The 17568-nt window shown below is 31.4% G+C and overlaps 1 protein-coding gene across 1 annotated transcript; it reads left to right on the top strand.

Annotated features, from left to right (window-relative positions):
• The first annotated feature begins 940 nt into the window (after nt 1-940).
• On the top strand, nt 941-16441 carry LOC105794011 (2-isopropylmalate synthase 2, chloroplastic). The gene is made up of 12 exons (XM_012622971.2): nt 941-1688; nt 2523-2736; nt 2825-2905; nt 3372-3464; nt 3560-3646; nt 4042-4142; nt 8633-8666; nt 8750-8824; nt 13806-13889; nt 15382-15516; nt 15650-15795; nt 15891-16441. The coding sequence occupies exons 1-12, from the start codon at nt 1003-1005 to the stop codon at nt 16024-16026; spliced, it is 1872 nt and encodes a 623-aa protein (XP_012478425.1). The 5' UTR covers nt 941-1002; the 3' UTR covers nt 16027-16441.
• Nucleotides 16442-17568: the final 1127 nt, after the last annotated feature.

The raw sequence follows: 17568 nt of genomic DNA on the forward strand, positions 1-17568 counted from the left end.
ATCATGGTTCTGTTAATGATATTTTCGTAACTTTTTCTATTTGTAATATTTGGGATGGTATGTCATTACAATGTTCTAACTTTTTGATGTTGTAAAATTGTATAACATATGGATTATGACATATAATTTCATGAATTTCATGTAACCTTTTGTTAATATATGAATATTATGTTTATGCAAAATATAATTCTCAAGTTATTTATTATCGCTAATATTTTTTTATTGTAGAATAATTAAATTATTTGTTTCACTAATGATATTTTAGCACATTAAATATGTATTGCGTTTAAAAATAATAAAGTAGATTATACATTATTTTTATAGTATTATATATTATGATTTTAGTAAATTCATATAAGAATAATTATATTGAATTTTATTAAATTATATATTTTATTAAATAATATTTAATAATAATTATTTTAAATTATATTTTATAGTATTATATATTATGATTTTAGTAAATTCATATACGAATATTTAATATTAAGAATTTTATTAAATTATATATTTTTATTAAATTATATTTAATAATAATTATGTTAAAATTATATTTTATAGTATTATATATTATGATTTTAGTAAATTCATATAAGAATATTTAATATTAATAATTTTTTAAATTATATATTTTATTAAATTATATTTAATAATAATTAAGTTAAAATATGATTAAATTATTTATTATTTATATTAATAATCTTATTAAAATTTAATAACAATAATAATAATTATATACCTAAAAAAATTCTGCTAAGGATATTCAACTAAACAATTAAATTATTATTACGCCTCTATTCCATTATATTTCTTTTAAGTAAAAATCATTTTCGCTTTTTCATCTAATGGAAATGGATCAAAATACAATGTTAGATATAGTATAAGGACCGGTACGATAGTTTTAGCATTGCTCTCTCCCCAAGACCAGACGGATAAAACCTCAAACCCCAAAATCTGCAACATTCACATTCATTGGTCCGGCGGCTCTTACTCTTTTCATCCATGGCTTCCTCTATCATAACTTCCTCCAAGTTATACCCTTTCCCTTCTCCCTCCCTCGAACCCTCCCTCTTCCTTCGCTCTACTTTCCTTCCTTTCCCTTCTTCCATCACTTTACCTTCATTTCCTTCCAAATCATGCCCCAAATCCCTCCTCATTTCCTCTTCTTTGAACCCTAACCCTCCCTCCTCCCAGCGCCGCCCCCCTTACATTCCCAACCACATCCCCGATCCCAACTATGTCCGTGTCTTCGACACCACCCTCCGCGACGGCGAACAATCCCCCGGCGCGACCTTGACTTCCAAGGAAAAACTAGACATTGCTCGCCAACTAGCTAAGCTCGGCGTCGATATTATCGAAGCTGGGTTTCCGGCCGCCTCGAAAGACGATTTCGAAGCTGTCAAGACCATCGCTAAAGAAGTTGGAAATGCGGTGGATGGGAATGGATATGTGCCTGTTATTTGTGGACTTTCAAGGTGTAATGAGAAGGACATTAAGACGGCTTGGGAGGCGGTTAAGTATGCGAAAAGACCTAGAATCCATACGTTTATCGCAACGAGTGCAATTCATTTGGAGTATAAGTTAAGGAAGAGTAAAGAGGAGGTTTTGGATATTGCTAGGAATATGGTTCGATTTACTAGGAGTTTAGGTTGCAATGATGTCGAGTTTAGCCCTGAAGACGCCGGCAGGTTGAGTTCTTATCTCGCTTTTCTCTTCTTTATGGCAGTTTCTTGACAGGGATTGTTCTGAGATAAGATCATATTCTATTATTACCTGTTATGAAGAATTCGAGAATAGTTTTGCTTGGTTTAGGTTAGATCAGATTAGGGGAAGCGAGAAGATTAAATGGTAGAATCAAAAAAGAGGAATTGAAGTTTATATATGGGTAAATTGTGGTTTGAGGTTTTATTCAATTGAAGCCAAACCATTTTTGCGAAAGATATGGGCTTTGGTTAGTGGTGTACTTACGCTATCAAGTTGATTGGGTTCGGCTTGAAAAAAGAAAGAAAAAAACCTTGAATTCGGCTTGGTTATTGTGGAATCGAGCTCAAGCATCTCGAGAGAGTCAAACTTAAGTATTAAGTAGCTCGAGAGCCTTGTCAAGCTATATTAGTGTATATATATATTGTTTAATTAATATTGAAAATTTTCAATTTGACTTCGAGCTAGAGTTCCACTAGAAATAGTTGAGCTTTTAAGTCGAGCATGTTAATCAACCTCATACTTTTACTAACTAAATGAGCCTAATCAAGCTGAGCTTAGAGCCTCAGTTTCTAGTTGAGCTTGAGCTTTTGACAGCTTGAGTTTGCTTTGGTTAAACCCTTAGGCTTTATCAAATATTGCTGCAACAGGTGCATGCTTTTTTTTGCATGAGGTGGACTAATAATTTCAAGGGCTTTAAATGATAGCTATTTTGCAGTTGCAGTAGTGTATGAATCTGCTTTTGGAATAAAGTAAGTAAATGTAAAAGGGCTTTTGTTATTTATTCGAAATGATAGTCTTGTTTTGTTTGATTGTACCAGATCTGACCGAGAGTTTCTGTATGAGATTTTGGGTGAAGTGATCAAGGCTGGAGCGACAACTCTGAACATACCTGATACTGTTGGCATAACTATGCCGAGCGAGTTTGGGCAATTGATTGCTGATATAAAAGCCAATACCCCTGGAATTGAGAATGTTATTATTTCAACACACTGCCAAAATGATCTCGGGCTTTCTACTGCCAACACTATTGCGGTAGGCCACTGCTTTACATTGTTAATTGATGCATAGCGAGATTGAGATGTAGTTTGGTTGCATTACTTCTTAGCTGTTATGAATTCAGGGAGCTTGTGCTGGTGCAAGGCAAGTGGAAGTAACAATCAATGGCATTGGAGAAAGAGCAGGAAATGCTTCAATGGAGGAGGTGATATTTTGCTTCTTGCAATATCAGAATGATTTATATGTTTGGATTTTGTGTTATGTAGAAGTAGATGGGAAAATTCATTGCATTTTTACTTTTTTATTGTATCCAATTGTCTTGACCATGTTTTTATTGTGTTCGATTTTTTTTAATGAGTCCTTGTGTCCCTGAGATGCATTCTGTGGTGTTGAAGTTGTATCCATGTTAGGCGTGTGTTCAAGACACACCCCTGGACCGGGTGTACATGCTTCACAGGATGAAAAAAGTTGTATCCTTGATTATATATATTGATAATGTTAGATAAATCAGCAATGTCAGTTGCTCTTGCTAGCGTTCAGTTGAGTTAAGAGCTATTAAATTTTTTTGTAATTGAACTTTTGCACCTCTGTCAGCAGTTCTTGTAATATCCTATGGCCTATAACTTGTTTTACGGTTTTGAACCATTGAGCTTTCGCTTTTGCTTGTGTAGGTCGTGATGGCCTTAAAATGTCGTGGTGAGCATGTATTAGGAGGTCTTTATACAGGAATCAATACCCGACACATTGTAATGGCAAGCAAAATGGTATTCTTTCATCAACTTCAGTTACAGCTGGATTGTTTCTCACACTTGACTGAATTAGCTCCAAGGTCTGTTATTGACTTAAAATGGTTGTTTAGGTAGAAGAATACACAGGGTTACATGTTCAGCCGCATAAAGCCATTGTTGGAGCCAATGCTTTCGCTCACGAAAGTGGTATTCACCAGGTTGGTTTTTCAGTGTTTGGTTGTATATATTTGTGAACCTCCAAACAATTTCTGTCTAGTTATAGAGTTTGTTTTATGGCTAATTTCCTTGTTAGATGGTTGAAGTGTATTTATTATCATATTTGAAAAATGATTGAATTAACTAGTATGCATTATGATTTTATCATTTTGTGGGTATAGTTAAGAGCCAACTCAACCAAACTCTCCTACTCTTTATCCCTGATTAGCCATGTGTAGTTAATACAATCTGTTATTGTCATGCGGTTTGGTTAAGGATGCGAATTACTGAAAGGTCTAAACAACAAAGTCACTTTTTCTTTGTTTTGGTTTATATATACTTACAAAAGTAATACAAATAATAAGATATATATTCTAAAATGCTTTCTGTTTTGTAGGATGGAATGCTAAAGCACAAAGGTACATATGAAATTATATCCCCTGAAGATATTGGACTTGAGCGGTCCAATGAAGCTGGCATTGTGCTTGGAAAACTCAGGTGGGTATTTCATATTTTTCAACATATTTTCCTCCATATCTTTTTCTTTTTAATATGTTTTTAATAGAGTTTGAAGGGATGTAGATGGTGTAATATGTGTAGTGTATAAAGAGCTATAAATGGTTTTCTGCTGCTTTTGAATGATGGATGCATCGTCATGGTAATCTAGTTGAAGATTTAACATAAGCAGCAGCATGTAGGGTTGAGCAAAACTCTATTCGACTAAAAAAACTATTTCTTTTTCAAATTTCAAGTTGTTTGAATCAAGTTGTTTGGTTTTGAGTCTACCCGAGTTAGTTATTCGATTTTTTGAGTTCAAATCGAGTTGAATTTTGCAACTCGAATATCCGAAAAACCTATTTAGCAAAACAACGTCGTTTTGAGTTGAAGTTATGATTTTAATTTTAGCTTTGTCTTCCGACTTTTCAATTCAGTTTTTTTGTTCCCTATTAAGAAAAACCCACCCCCAATTTTGAAACCCTAACTTCTTGCTCCCAATCCTCTTCCATTCCATTCTTTGCGACTTCATCAATTGGCACTCTAGTCAATTTTAGGTTTATTTCAGCTTTCCTTCTTACTTTGTTTTTCCTTGGTTTATCTCTTTCTAGGTGTTTTCCTCCTTGCTTTGCCTTAGCTTTTATTGTGAAAAGATTTATCTTAGAATAACTGGAATGATCAAAAGCTTGAAAGTGTCCTTTTTCTTTTATGTTTACTAGGTTTCTTCCTCATATGCATTGCATGTGGATATACACGTTTATTATTTTAAAATAAAAGAAATAATAAATAATTATAACACATTTCATGTAAATGATATTTAAAATAAATAATATTTTGTAAATCAAAGAAGTTAGAATCATAGTTTAAGAAATGGTACAATACTATTAAAATTACTTTTGTACAATTATTAAAAGGTAGGTGGACATATTGAAGAATCATATTTTCTACTTTCCAATCTTTATTGTTTTGATTTCTGCAAAATCGATATAAATATATTATTTATATTATAAATTCACTTAATAATAATGTTAATTTCAGTTATAAAATAAATGTGTATAAGTATATTAGTTGTATTATAAATTCACTTAATGATACTGTTAATATCAGTTATGAAATAAATGCTTATATATACATTTCTTGCGGTAAGGCCTCCTTATATACCACAAGGTTAACAACATATGCAACATTCTAACTAAAAAATTATATAAAATTAAAATTGAAAAATCTAAACATATAAAGTAAAAAAGATTTACCTATAATTAACATAAATTCTCTTTTATCCATTTCTTTTCTTTTCATTAGAAAAGTTGGTATAGCATTAATAGCCATACCAATAATAGCTAGCAAAAATACCAAATAAGAAATAAAATACTATACATTATGCAAAGTAAATAAATAATTAATTCCAAGTAAAACTAAAATTATACATATTTGCTTATCTATATGCTCTATTAGATCATCAAAAGAAACAAAATTATAAAACAAAACACTTTTATAAATTGGAGAAGCTAACTTCTTTAATTGTGGTATAAGAAGTCAATGACAGATCATATTTATTATGGATATTAATTAACTTACTATTAGGACTTTTTACTACACCATTTGTACAAGTAAAAGTTTTTTCTTTTAAAATTATTTTGAATTGTCACAGTATCATTGAACATCACTACTTGAATTTTAATTCCTTGAAATAATTTAAACCAATTGAACTTTGAATTAATACATACTACTATTAAAATAATAGAGAAAACTGGAAGTAAAATAAAAACTATAATATTAAATTGAAATAATAAAAATCAATCTAGGCATAATATTATATTAACTTATCATCAATGTCATTGTTGTTTGAATATGATTTGATACTGTCTCCTCAAGAACTGTTGCCTTAATACTCCATTTTTTTACATACTTCTATTTTATTAATGCTAACCATCTTCATTAATTTTACTAAAAATTTTCCTAAGATGCAAATTATTTGAATATGTGTAACTACTGGACTCTATTTATAGAGTTAAACTTAAATTTTAATTGGAATATAACTCTAATATTAATTAAGTGATAATTTATAGCTAAAATCTTTTCCTCTATTTTATGCTTAGAATTCTATTCAAATTAAAACTCAATTTTAGGTTTATTTTTAATTTACTGTACTTAAAACTTATTTAATTATATTAATCATGTTATTTATAGATTTTAATTATTAATTTACACAATTTTGTAACTAATAAATCTAAATTATTTTATGCATAGAATTCAATTCGAATTTAAAATCTAATTTAAAATTAAGATTTGTAATAAATTTTTACATCAATTTTAAATTACTAATTTTTCAATTTACCAATAAATACAATTTTTACGCCAATTGTCAATTAAAATTAATTTTTAATAAACATTTTACATCAATTTTATTATAAATTTTAATTCACTAATAAATCCAAATTTTGTATTTCATTCTTTTTCAATTAAAATCTTTATTTTTCATGTCTAATTAAATTATAATTATTTTAGATGTCAATTTAGTAAGATGGAAAAAAAAAGTATTCTCGTCAATTCAAAAGTTATTCCAAACTCGTGCATTTATATAAATTATAGTTAAAACGATTGTTGGGCCATTTTATCATCATCTATTTCACTTCTCTACTTCTTATCTACCAAGCACTTTGGGGTTAAATTGACTAATGTTAGTTAGACATGAGGTATTTAGAAGAGATAAGAAAAGTGGGAGAATAGGCTAGCGACAAAGAGGCCTCTACCGTAAGTTCCATCTAGTGTCATTAAGCATTAAGAAAAATGATTGTTTGTTTGTTTGATGTTCTTATGAATGATGAAATTCCGTGTAAGTGCTAAATACTTAATGTAACCATCTCCTTCATATTCTCTTATTCCCTTTTTGTTTGATTATTAAGATAAAATTGTACATTTTTAAAGGTTTGATTTAAGTTATAAGATAGATTAATGGTCCTTCAAATCCTAGTGTTACAATTCTTCAGGGAAGATGTTGATGCATTTCTATGTTAACCAGTCCCCAAGAACTTTAATCTCAACTTCTTAAAAATCTATAGCTTACATTTTTTTAAAAATTCATCTCTTGTTTGAGTAATAATGGTTGCTTTACATTCTCCTTTTCATCTTTTTTTTTATTTTTTTTATTTTCATGTGGCACATGGCAGCATAATTTAGAGCCATGAATTTCACCAAACATTACCAATGGAAGTTCAAAGATGAAAATATAGTAACAAATGGAAAAACTTGTTTGTTAGTTGGCCGATCTTATCAGCTTTTTCATGGATAAAGATTTGATTATTTTTTTAATTAGATGAAAATTAAGAATGATTTAGTTATCTTTTTTAAGCAAAGATTTGCTTAAATGGTTTGTATAGGAATTCGTTTAGAATTATTCAACTACTATTCTTTACTTAAAAATATATTATAAACTCGAAAAAATATATTTGATTTGATTCGAAAAATTTTCAAATTGAGTTGGGTTGATAAAATAGGATCCGTTAACTTAACTAATTCAATCTATTTTTAGTTGATTTCACTTGACTCGATCGCTCCCCCCTAGCAACACATTTGTTACCATTGCAAAGAATCTTTTATTTAACTTTGTGAATATATCTTATATCCAATGTTGGTTAACGTTTGAAATATAACTTTTTATTTGAGGATAGTGGAATCATTGCAATGGTGTGGGAGTGATATGTTTATAGGTTTTGCCTTAGCCTTTTCTCGTTGTTATGGAAGAAAGTGCTTGTCAGATGATGTGCAAGGTAGGCAAAGGGTAAAGAGAAGGTGTTAATATCACCTGAGTTGCTAAGCACCGAAAAAATTCTTGGAGAAGTAATTTAGGGTGCATATATTAAATATTAATATATTGATAAATATATTGAACCTAGTATTCTAGAATAGTAGATATGTTATCTAAAATATTTGTGTTCATTCCATTTCTTGAATTTTCTAGAAAGTTTATTTGTGTGTAAATATAGATTTTTAACTTTCACCAATTCCATGGTGCTATGTTACTTGGAGTTGGACCTATGGGGTATGGCTTAGTTAGTCCTAATTGTTTCAGTATACTGAGGGTCGTATGTCTTGTATTCATTTTGAGATTTTCAACATGTTAGGATAGAGGAAGAGTCGAAGCAAGATTTTTAACCCATGTGCTCACATTTTATATTAACCGAAAGAATGTTGCATTCTAGCTTTTAAGGGTTGAATAGAGGTGAACTGAAAGGGGAAGCTTAGATGTTCCAAATAGGGAATTCTCTTCTACCTCTCCCTGACCATGAAAAAATGAAAAAAAAGTGAGCAACTTCTTTAGTGAGGTTGATTCTATCCTACTCTTTCTACTCAAATCTTTGCAGTTTTGCTTTGATATTTATCACATTAATGTTGTTGGTATCTCCCTATTCATTTTTTTAATCTTCAAATTCTGTTGTTACGAAACTATGACTTCTTTGTTATTCTTTTTCTTTTCCAATTCTCTGGTAAAGTGGACGTCATGCTTTGAGCGACCGGTTGAAAGAGGTATGCTATTAACAATGTAAAAATTTGATGAAATTACCTTTCTTTCCTTTATCTAAATACTTTGTTCTTCCTGTTTTCCTCAGCTTGGTTACGAGCTTGACGATGTTCAGCTTGGGACCATATTCTGGCGCTTCAAAGAAGTAGCTGAACAAAAGAAGGTACAATTTTCCTAACTAATCTCCCGGATTTCTTACCCTTCAGATCATTGTATAGTCAACTATTTGTAATGGTTGCATTTGGAAGATATGTGTTGATAATAGGAATCCTTTTCTCATATGTATATTCCAATCGAAAAATTTACATGGTTATTTATACTAAAAGAATAGGCCTAATAATTAAGGAAGCATAATCAGTACATTAAATTAATAATCCTAATTTTAAGTTAATCTAATCCTAAAAAATCAGTAATGAGATTAGCTGTCAACACTCCCCCTCAAGTTCGTGCATAGATGTCACACATGCCCAATTTGCAAACCAAATCATGATAGCTTTTGTTGTTAAGTCCTTTAGTGAACACATCAGCTAATTACTTGTTAGAGGTTACATGACTTAAGCCCAAGATGTCGACAGTCAGCTTTGATGAAGTGCCGATCAATTTTTATGTGCTTTATTCGATCATGTTGTACTTGGTTTTGGGCTATACTGATGGCAGCTTTGTTGTCGCAATATAAGGATAATTTTCAGTAGCTTGCAAACACCTTGGGCCATGGCTCTGTATTCTGTCTTAGCACTTGACCGAGAAACCACACTTTGCTTCTTGCTTCTCCAAGTGACTAAGTTTTTAGATGTAGACCTCTTATCATCCAAAGATCCAGTCCAATCTACATATGTAAAAACTTCTATCTGGAGATGACCATCTTTAGAAAATAGATCTTTCCCTGAGGCAGACTTTAGGTAGCGTAGAATGCGAAAGACAACTTGCATATGAGACTCTCGAGGATCATGCATAAACTAACTTACCAAACTGACTGCATATGCTATGTTAGGTCTAGTGTGTGAGATAGAAATTAATTTCCTAACCAGTCTTTGATATCTTTCTTTATCCACTGTCTCTCTTATTCCAGCTTGCAACTTATGATTGCTTTCAGGTGATTCTACGAGTTTGCATCCCATCATGCTTATCTCAATCAAGAGGTTTAGGATGTATTTTTTTTGAGATATGAAGATTCTTTTTTTTTTATCTGGTAACTTCAATTCCTAGCAAAAATTGTAACTTTCCTAGATCTTTTATTTCAAATTATTGAGCCAAACATTGTTCCAGTTGAGCCATTTCTTCCTCATCGTCTCCTATCATCATTATGTCATCAACATATACAATAAGAAAAGTGATCTTATCCTTGTGATGTTTCAATCCATACAAGGCTTTCTTTAATCTACATACTTTCTCTTGCCTTTTTGCATTATCAAATCCAGGAGGAATCTCCATATATACTCTCTCTTCTAATTCTCCATGTAGGAATGTATTCTTCACATCACATTGTTGGAGGTTCCACTTAAGGTTGGCTGCACAAGATAACAAAATTCTGATGGTGTTCATTTTGGCAACATGGGAAAACGTCTCTTGATAATCTACTCCATAAGTTTGAGTGAAGCCTTTAGCAACCAATTGAACCATTAGACTTGTGTTTCGCAGTAAACACCTATTTGCATCCCACCAAATTATTGTCTAATGGAGTAGTAACTAGCTCCCAAGTCTCATTCTTTGCTAGTGTCTTCATTTCTTCAACCATGACTTCTTTTCACTTGGATTCTTCAAATGTTTTATGTCAATCCTGTGGAATAGACACAAAGGACAAAGACAAGACAAAGGCTTTATAGGGAGGGGACAATGAGTCATAAGAGATAAAATTAGACATAGGGTGTCTAGTACAAGATCTAACACCTTTCCTTTGGGCAATAAGTTTATCTAAATCATTAGGGGGTAACTCACTAGAAGAGGAAGATTCTTGGCACATAGTAGGTTGCATGATGACTTCTTCTGGTCTAAGTCTTTTTGAATACTTTTTTAAATTTAGTTTGTCCAAATGCCCAATAATTTTCTTTTGAACAGTAGTCTCCCACTGATCAGTAGCTTCCCCTTGAACAATAGTTTTTTTTGGAACAGTAGTTTCCCTTTTAACAGTAGCTTCCCCTTAAACAATGGTGTTATTTTTCAAAACTTACTGAGCCAGATATTACTTCTTTTCTCTCATTGTTCTCCCCCTGAAGAGGTGATTGAGTTGTACCATAATGTGGCTCAATTTCTCCGACTGTAACATCCATAGTAACGAAAGTTCTTCATGAAGGAGGATGATAACACTTGTAACCTTTCTGTGTCGGAGAATACCCAATGAACACGCATTTAAGGGCTCATGGATCTAATTTGCCTGCTTTTCGACCATGGACATAACAGACACATACAAACATCCTAGAAAGAACAGTATAATTATTTTTACCTTGTACAATTTTCAAGAGACTTTTTGAAATAAAAGGTTTTGAGTGGCATTCTATTAATAAGGTAGGCGGCTACAAGAATAGTGTCCCCTCAGAATGATTTTGGAAGGTTTATGGAAAACATAAGAGATCAGGCGACTTTTAGTAAATGCCTGTTTTTCCTTTCAGCAATCCCATTCTGTGAACTAGTATCAGGACAATTTGTTGGATGAATTACTCCAAATAGGCATCAAAATGATACTCTATACCATTGTTAGTTCTAAAAAACTGTATCTTAGCATCAAATTAAGTATATACCATTTAATGAAAAGATTGGAAGCATGTAAACACATCATTTTTCTATTTTAGCAAATACACCCAAGTCATCATAATGCAACAATAAATAAAAGAAACAAACCATCAATTATCAAATAATTAAGCCTGTTGAGTTGGTCCCCAAAAATCATGTTGAATAGTCATAAAAGAAGTATTACTTCTCAAAGGATAAGAATTTTTAGTGTATAGCAAATTCAAAAGCTTCACAAAACAATGAATCAAATCGAGTCTTTGAAAATAATTTGGGATATAACTTTTACATAACGAAAAAAATGATAGTTGTCCTAACCGCTTATGCCATTGCATTATTTCTTGGTTGATAACATCTAAAAAAGGCTTGAACAAATTCACTACTGCACTCCAACATATATGAGCCATCATGCAATGCCAATCATCTTCCCTGTTTGAAGGTCTTGGAATACACAATGATTAGGGAAAAACTCAATTTTGCAGTTTAAGGTATTTGTGATAGCACTAACAGATAAAAGGTTAACTGGAAAACGAGGAACATGTAGTACAGAGGATAGTTTAATATTGGGTGTGTAGTTGACAGAACCTAATCCAGTTATAGGAGTAAAGATCTATCGACTATCTTGACACCTTCTTTTGTTTGACTTGGGAAGTAGTTTAAAAAACTTAGAGGAACCTATCATGTGTCTATTCACACCAGAATCAATAATCCATGAGTCGGTATTAATACGAGTATTAAAGGCATTACTTGACTTTACAAAATTGGATGTTGGATTCAAGGGGTTATCATAAATATATATTTTTAATTCTGCCAATTATTTTTCTCTCAAAAAAAAAATGCACCACAAGAGCCAATAATAGCAAGGAAGACCGGAGAACACCAACAAAGCCAATGGTGGTGGTCGGAGAATCAAACTCGACGATTGTGAGTTGCACACGTTGGCGTGTGAGCAAGTACACCGAAGCTATGGGTGGCGCGTGAGAGCTACATGCAGGGAGTTTGGTCAGCGGATTTTGAGGTTTTGCTGAAGTTGAGACTGTGACTCTGTTGAAGGGGGTGGTGAGAAAAAAAAATAGGCCGAAAAATGGAGAGTACCAAATTGGATTTTCTAGCGTTCGAGAATTTTGAAGAAAATAAGCTCCCTAAATCTGGATTCTCAAGCTCTTGATACCATATTGATAATAGGAATCCATTTCTCTTGTATATTCCAACAGAAAAATTTACATGACTATTTATACCAAAAGAATAGGCCTAACTAAGGAAACATAATTAATATATTAAATCAATAATCTTAATTTTAAGCTAATCTAATCTCTAAAAATCAGTAATGAGATTAGCTGTGATAAGCTGTCAACAATAAGCTATCTTCAAGTGTGGAAATTTCTTGTTTTCCAGTGATGTTTTTTCAGAAAATGAAGTTGAAAAAAAGGAATGATTATTTATACCAAAAGAATAGGCCTAACTAAGGAAACATTTTTCTACAGTTTTTTATTTTAAAAGCAGCCTGGCTTTCTAGTTTCAGCAACTAACAAGATTTTCATTGATCTGTATGAAAAATAAGAACAGATAAAAATACAGAGACAGGAAACAGATAATGATGTTATTTTGTAAACGTAGTTTTATTTTTTCGTTGTTTACCATGTTAGTGTAGTCATAAGCTACAGTTATCCAGTTGGGTTCTCAATGTATTTGTAACACAAAAACTCCTATCTTTTTAAATTAACCATGGACTTTTGGCATGGTTAACCTTGTTATTTTGTAATTTTGGCATGGTTAACTTTTTAAAGGATGATACTGGTCTGAGAAATTGTCTGTGTGCCTAGAAAATGAGGAAATAGACCTGAAGGGTGGATGATTGCTGGCAGTTGATATGTTCTATGTTCACATTCTTCATTTTTCTTAAGTACCTGTATCTAACACTCACCTCTGACACATGAATATGAGGATAGGACCTCTAAATATCCTCCAAATATGTGGAAGAACTTCAAAAAAATAAATCTAACTACACTTGTCAGATACATACCCATATCCAAAATTCCAAGTAATATAGGATATATTGAATGATTTTTGGCGTAGCTCGAGTTTAAAGGTTCTGGTTATCAATGATCAATTACCAAATAGTTAATAAGGATTTTTATTGGGATTTTGTTCCAAGTATTTGAAAATATATTTTCAAGATCTTTGGTGATTGTGACATGACAGTCTGAAGTAATGGTTTTTGTTGGTTATGAATGCCTGGCTCCCTTGGTGTTTATAAGTTCTTTTACTTTCTGGTTGAGTTTTTGTTGTTTTCTATCATATCTTGATTTTTTAAAAGGAAAAGTAACTGTTGTCTGGAAACTCAAGTACTAATGCATTATTTATGTTTTGTTTTTGAGGATCATGTGATCTATACTTATTTTATTTACTGGTTTTTCCAGCGAGTCACTGATGCTGATCTAGTAGCATTGGTTTCAGATGAAGTTTTTCAACCAGACGTGGTTTGGAAGCTTCTGGATCTACAGGTAACTAGAACTTTTCAAACAATAGTTACATGAATGTGGTATTGGGTGCACTTCCTACACATTTTATGATACAAGGTGGGGGCATGTTTTATTGGCTTGTTATTTTGGGTTGCGATACTGTATGAAGCATTATTGTTCTTATTGGTTTGATATATAAAGTAAATAAAATAATAAATAATTAAATGTATACAATAGACTTCTTGGCGTTCTTTCACATTAAAGGGGTGTCCCCTTTATACCTCCTCCATGCTTTGAGAGGTCATCAAGTTACCCTGAATTGAAGACATTGAGCATGGGAATGGCAAGGAATAGAGCTTCCCCTCTATTTCCTGGGATTTCCATCGTTCCATCTACCTTAATGGTGCTACTACCTGTATAAAAGTTTACCTCTAGATACTAGAGAACAACATGAGATTGTTCTTTGAAGTGGTATTGGTGTCACTGGACTTGTATAAAATTCCCTAACTAAGCATGATGCCACTGGACTTAGTGACACCAACTCAATTGGGATTTACTTGAAAACCATTTAATAAATATGTTTTAGGAGTAGTTATATCTTAACCACTCATTTTTATTTAAAAAAGAAGAAATCACTCTTTTAAAAAAAAAATCTCTTTAGAAAACTATTTTTTTAAAAATACCGTCCCTTTTAAGATTACTATTATTTAAATTATATACACTTTTACTTTTAATAATCCAACCGTTGAATCTATCAATATAATGATACTTGCCATGCATGTAAATTTTGGAATCTATTTGATATCTCTATTATATCGAACTATAATGCTTTCTTTATTAATATATATTTAACTGTTGGTTTTTTACTCCAAAACAAATAGTTAGATATCTTTAATTTATTCAAAACTTGACATGCATGGTCTACATGAATGGAATACAGAGGCTTGATGAAAGTGTCAATACACATTTTTCAAAATAAAAACCATGCTAATTTTTCTTTTGGAAGTTAATTCATGGCCATTCCCAACTTTGAAGTTTGCAAGAGTGAATATTTCTCCTTTACCCTATTAGATACTCCCCCACTGTTTACTCTCTCAACTTTGAAGTTTGCAAGAGTGAGTTTCTGTCCATATTTATTTATTTTTTACCTCTCATCTCCTTTACCCCATTAGAGACTCTCTTTCTCTCTCTCCTTTTACTATTTCTTCTTCATGCTTGTCTTTTTGTTTGACACATCAATTCGGTTCATGGTTTTGACGATCCTAGATGCCTATCAAAGAGATCCAGTACACTATGTGACCAACGTGGGTATGATCATATTTCTTAAGTTTATCCATATATTTGGACGAGCTTTGAAGGTTTTATTCCCATACCCATGTTCAAACATGAATGTTGGATGAGTACCTAAAGAAAACTCAAGAGTCCAGCAACATAGCCATCCAGATCTATGATGTGGATTGTAGTACTAGGGGTAGCAGCAATCCTCGTAACTGTGTTTTTAACTATGTTGTTCGTCGACCAACATAACATGCAGGTTACTTGCGGAACTCTTGGTCTTTCTACTGCAACAGTTAAACTCATCGATGCTGATGGGAGAGAGCATGTTGCCTGCTCAGTTGGAACTGGACCTGTAGATTCAGCTTATAAAGCTGTTGATCTCATTATCAAGGTTTGATACCAGAAATAAGTACTTTTCTTTGTTTGTTACGGATGCTACCAAGAATGTCTATGAATTCCGGATTTTCTTATAATTAAGGCTACTTTTTAAATATCAATGCTTTATCAATTTCCATCAATTACAGGAATCGGTTTCACTACTTGAGTACTCAATGAATGCCGTTACGGAAGGAATTGATGCTATAGCCATGACCCGCGTTCTAATTCGTGCAGAGAAAAGTCACTTATCTACTCATGCGTTGACTGGTGAACTCGTTCATCGAACATTTAGGTGCTTAATCTTCTTGCTTTTGTTTCCATGTCCGTTTTAAACATTTCCAGCTCGATAAATTCAGTGGATTAAAATCTTTTCTCCTTTGGTGACAGTGGAACTGGGGCAGGAATGGATATTGTTGTTTCCAGTGTCAAAGCTTATGTCAGTGCATTAAATAAGATGTTGGGATTCAAAGAACAAAATCCAACAAAGGCTTCTTCCATAAAAAGGACTCCAGCTTCTTCTTAAGCTACTTACTCGGTTTCATGTACGAGTATTGAATATGATTATGTATCCAACTAGGGTATGTTCATTTCTTTTTATATTTTTCCACGTCTATACTCATGTCTGGATATGTGTCGGACACTCTACTTTAGAGAGAAGAAAAGACGAACGGTTAGAGCAGCAATCTCCACGCATACATACATGAGTTCAGTTTTGTAACTGCAATTTCAATCTTGCAGTAGTGAATGATTTGAAAGGTTTTTGAATATAAGTTAGTTTGAGAGACTGTTTAAGTTTTAGAAAGAAAAAAACCAATACAGTTGCTTTTGTTCTTTCTTCTGAGTTTTGTAGAAATGTATTTCAAAATAATTTTTGTATTTATTTTGACTCAGGTGAGTGTCGAATAAAGATGAGTCTGACAGTGGGTGTTTCAATTTAATTTTTTTCATCTTTTTTATTCTAAAAATGTATCAGATAAACTATAGAAGGTGGTAACTTTTTTTTCCTTTATACACAATCCATAAATTAAAAAACTAAATGTTCCTTTCTTTTTATTTTTATTTTGGTTAAAAGGATGTTTGCAATTGCGTCTTTTATCGAGCTAAATGTCAAATATACAAATGCATGATATCATTTAATAGCAACACAAAGGTTTAGATTTTTCTTCTCAATTTTATTGAGATTATCAAATTGATGTAATAAACTAAAAATGGTTAATGCATTATTTATCTTCAAAGTTGTCCTTAATTTGCTCAGCTGTCATTTTGTTTTTACGGTACTCTCATTTTGCTTCATGTTTAATAAAATACCCCGGCTAGTATTTGTTTAAAAAAAACAATTGTACTTAATTTGTTGCTTAATTTTTTTATTATTAATTTGCTATTTTAATTTTTTCATCATGTATCACTTTATCCCAACTTTACCCCAACAGTAAATAGTGTTAAAAAAATGAGAGCGCGATCAGTTACTGTAAGGGAAAGAATTGGAAAAATTGAAAGAATAAATTTAAAAAGGAACAAATAAAAATAAAGCAAATTAAGAAATAAAAAATCTGGAAAGTTGTATATTTCCGAATATTTACTTTTACTTTTTAAAACACATAGAATACAAAAAAATAGCGAAAATATAAATAAAGAGAATTTCAGAAAACATATAGAAAAAATATATATAGATATATAAAATTTTCCATTTTTGAAAATTCTCTTTTGCAAAATAAAATTTTAAAAATAAAAAAGAATAAATTAAAAGAAATTTCAGAAAAAATTCAAAATTTTGTTTAAAAAATTAGAAAAAAATACAATAATAAAAATTCTTGAAATTATAAAATGTACTTTTCTTTTTAAAAGATACATAAAATTTACAAAAGAGTAAAATTTCAAAATATATATTTACTTTTCTCGAGTAGATAATATGTTCATCATATAACATAACAATTAATTCAATTTTATTTTTTTAATTTATATCTATTTTGTATAAAGGAAATTAAGATCTACTAATCTTCAGTAGGAAAAATTTGTACCTTCATATAAAACAAATTTTTGATGGTGAATTAACATACACCATTAA

This window comes from Gossypium raimondii, chromosome 3, assembly GCF_025698545.1.
Source record: "Gossypium raimondii isolate GPD5lz chromosome 3, ASM2569854v1, whole genome shotgun sequence".
Classification (NCBI taxonomy): domain Eukaryota; kingdom Viridiplantae; phylum Streptophyta; class Magnoliopsida; order Malvales; family Malvaceae; genus Gossypium; species Gossypium raimondii.

Coding starts and splice junctions, on each gene's coding strand:
- LOC105794011 (XM_012622971.2), top strand. CDS start 1,003: ATGGCTTCCTCTATCATAACTTCCTCCAAGTTATACCCTTTCCCTTCT. Junction 3,465..3,559: donor TTGTAATGGCAAGCAAAATG/GTATTCTTTCAT, acceptor ATGGTTGTTTAG/GTAGAAGAATACACAGGGTT. Junction 13,890..15,381: donor GGAAGCTTCTGGATCTACAG/GTAACTAGAACT, acceptor CATAACATGCAG/GTTACTTGCGGAACTCTTGG.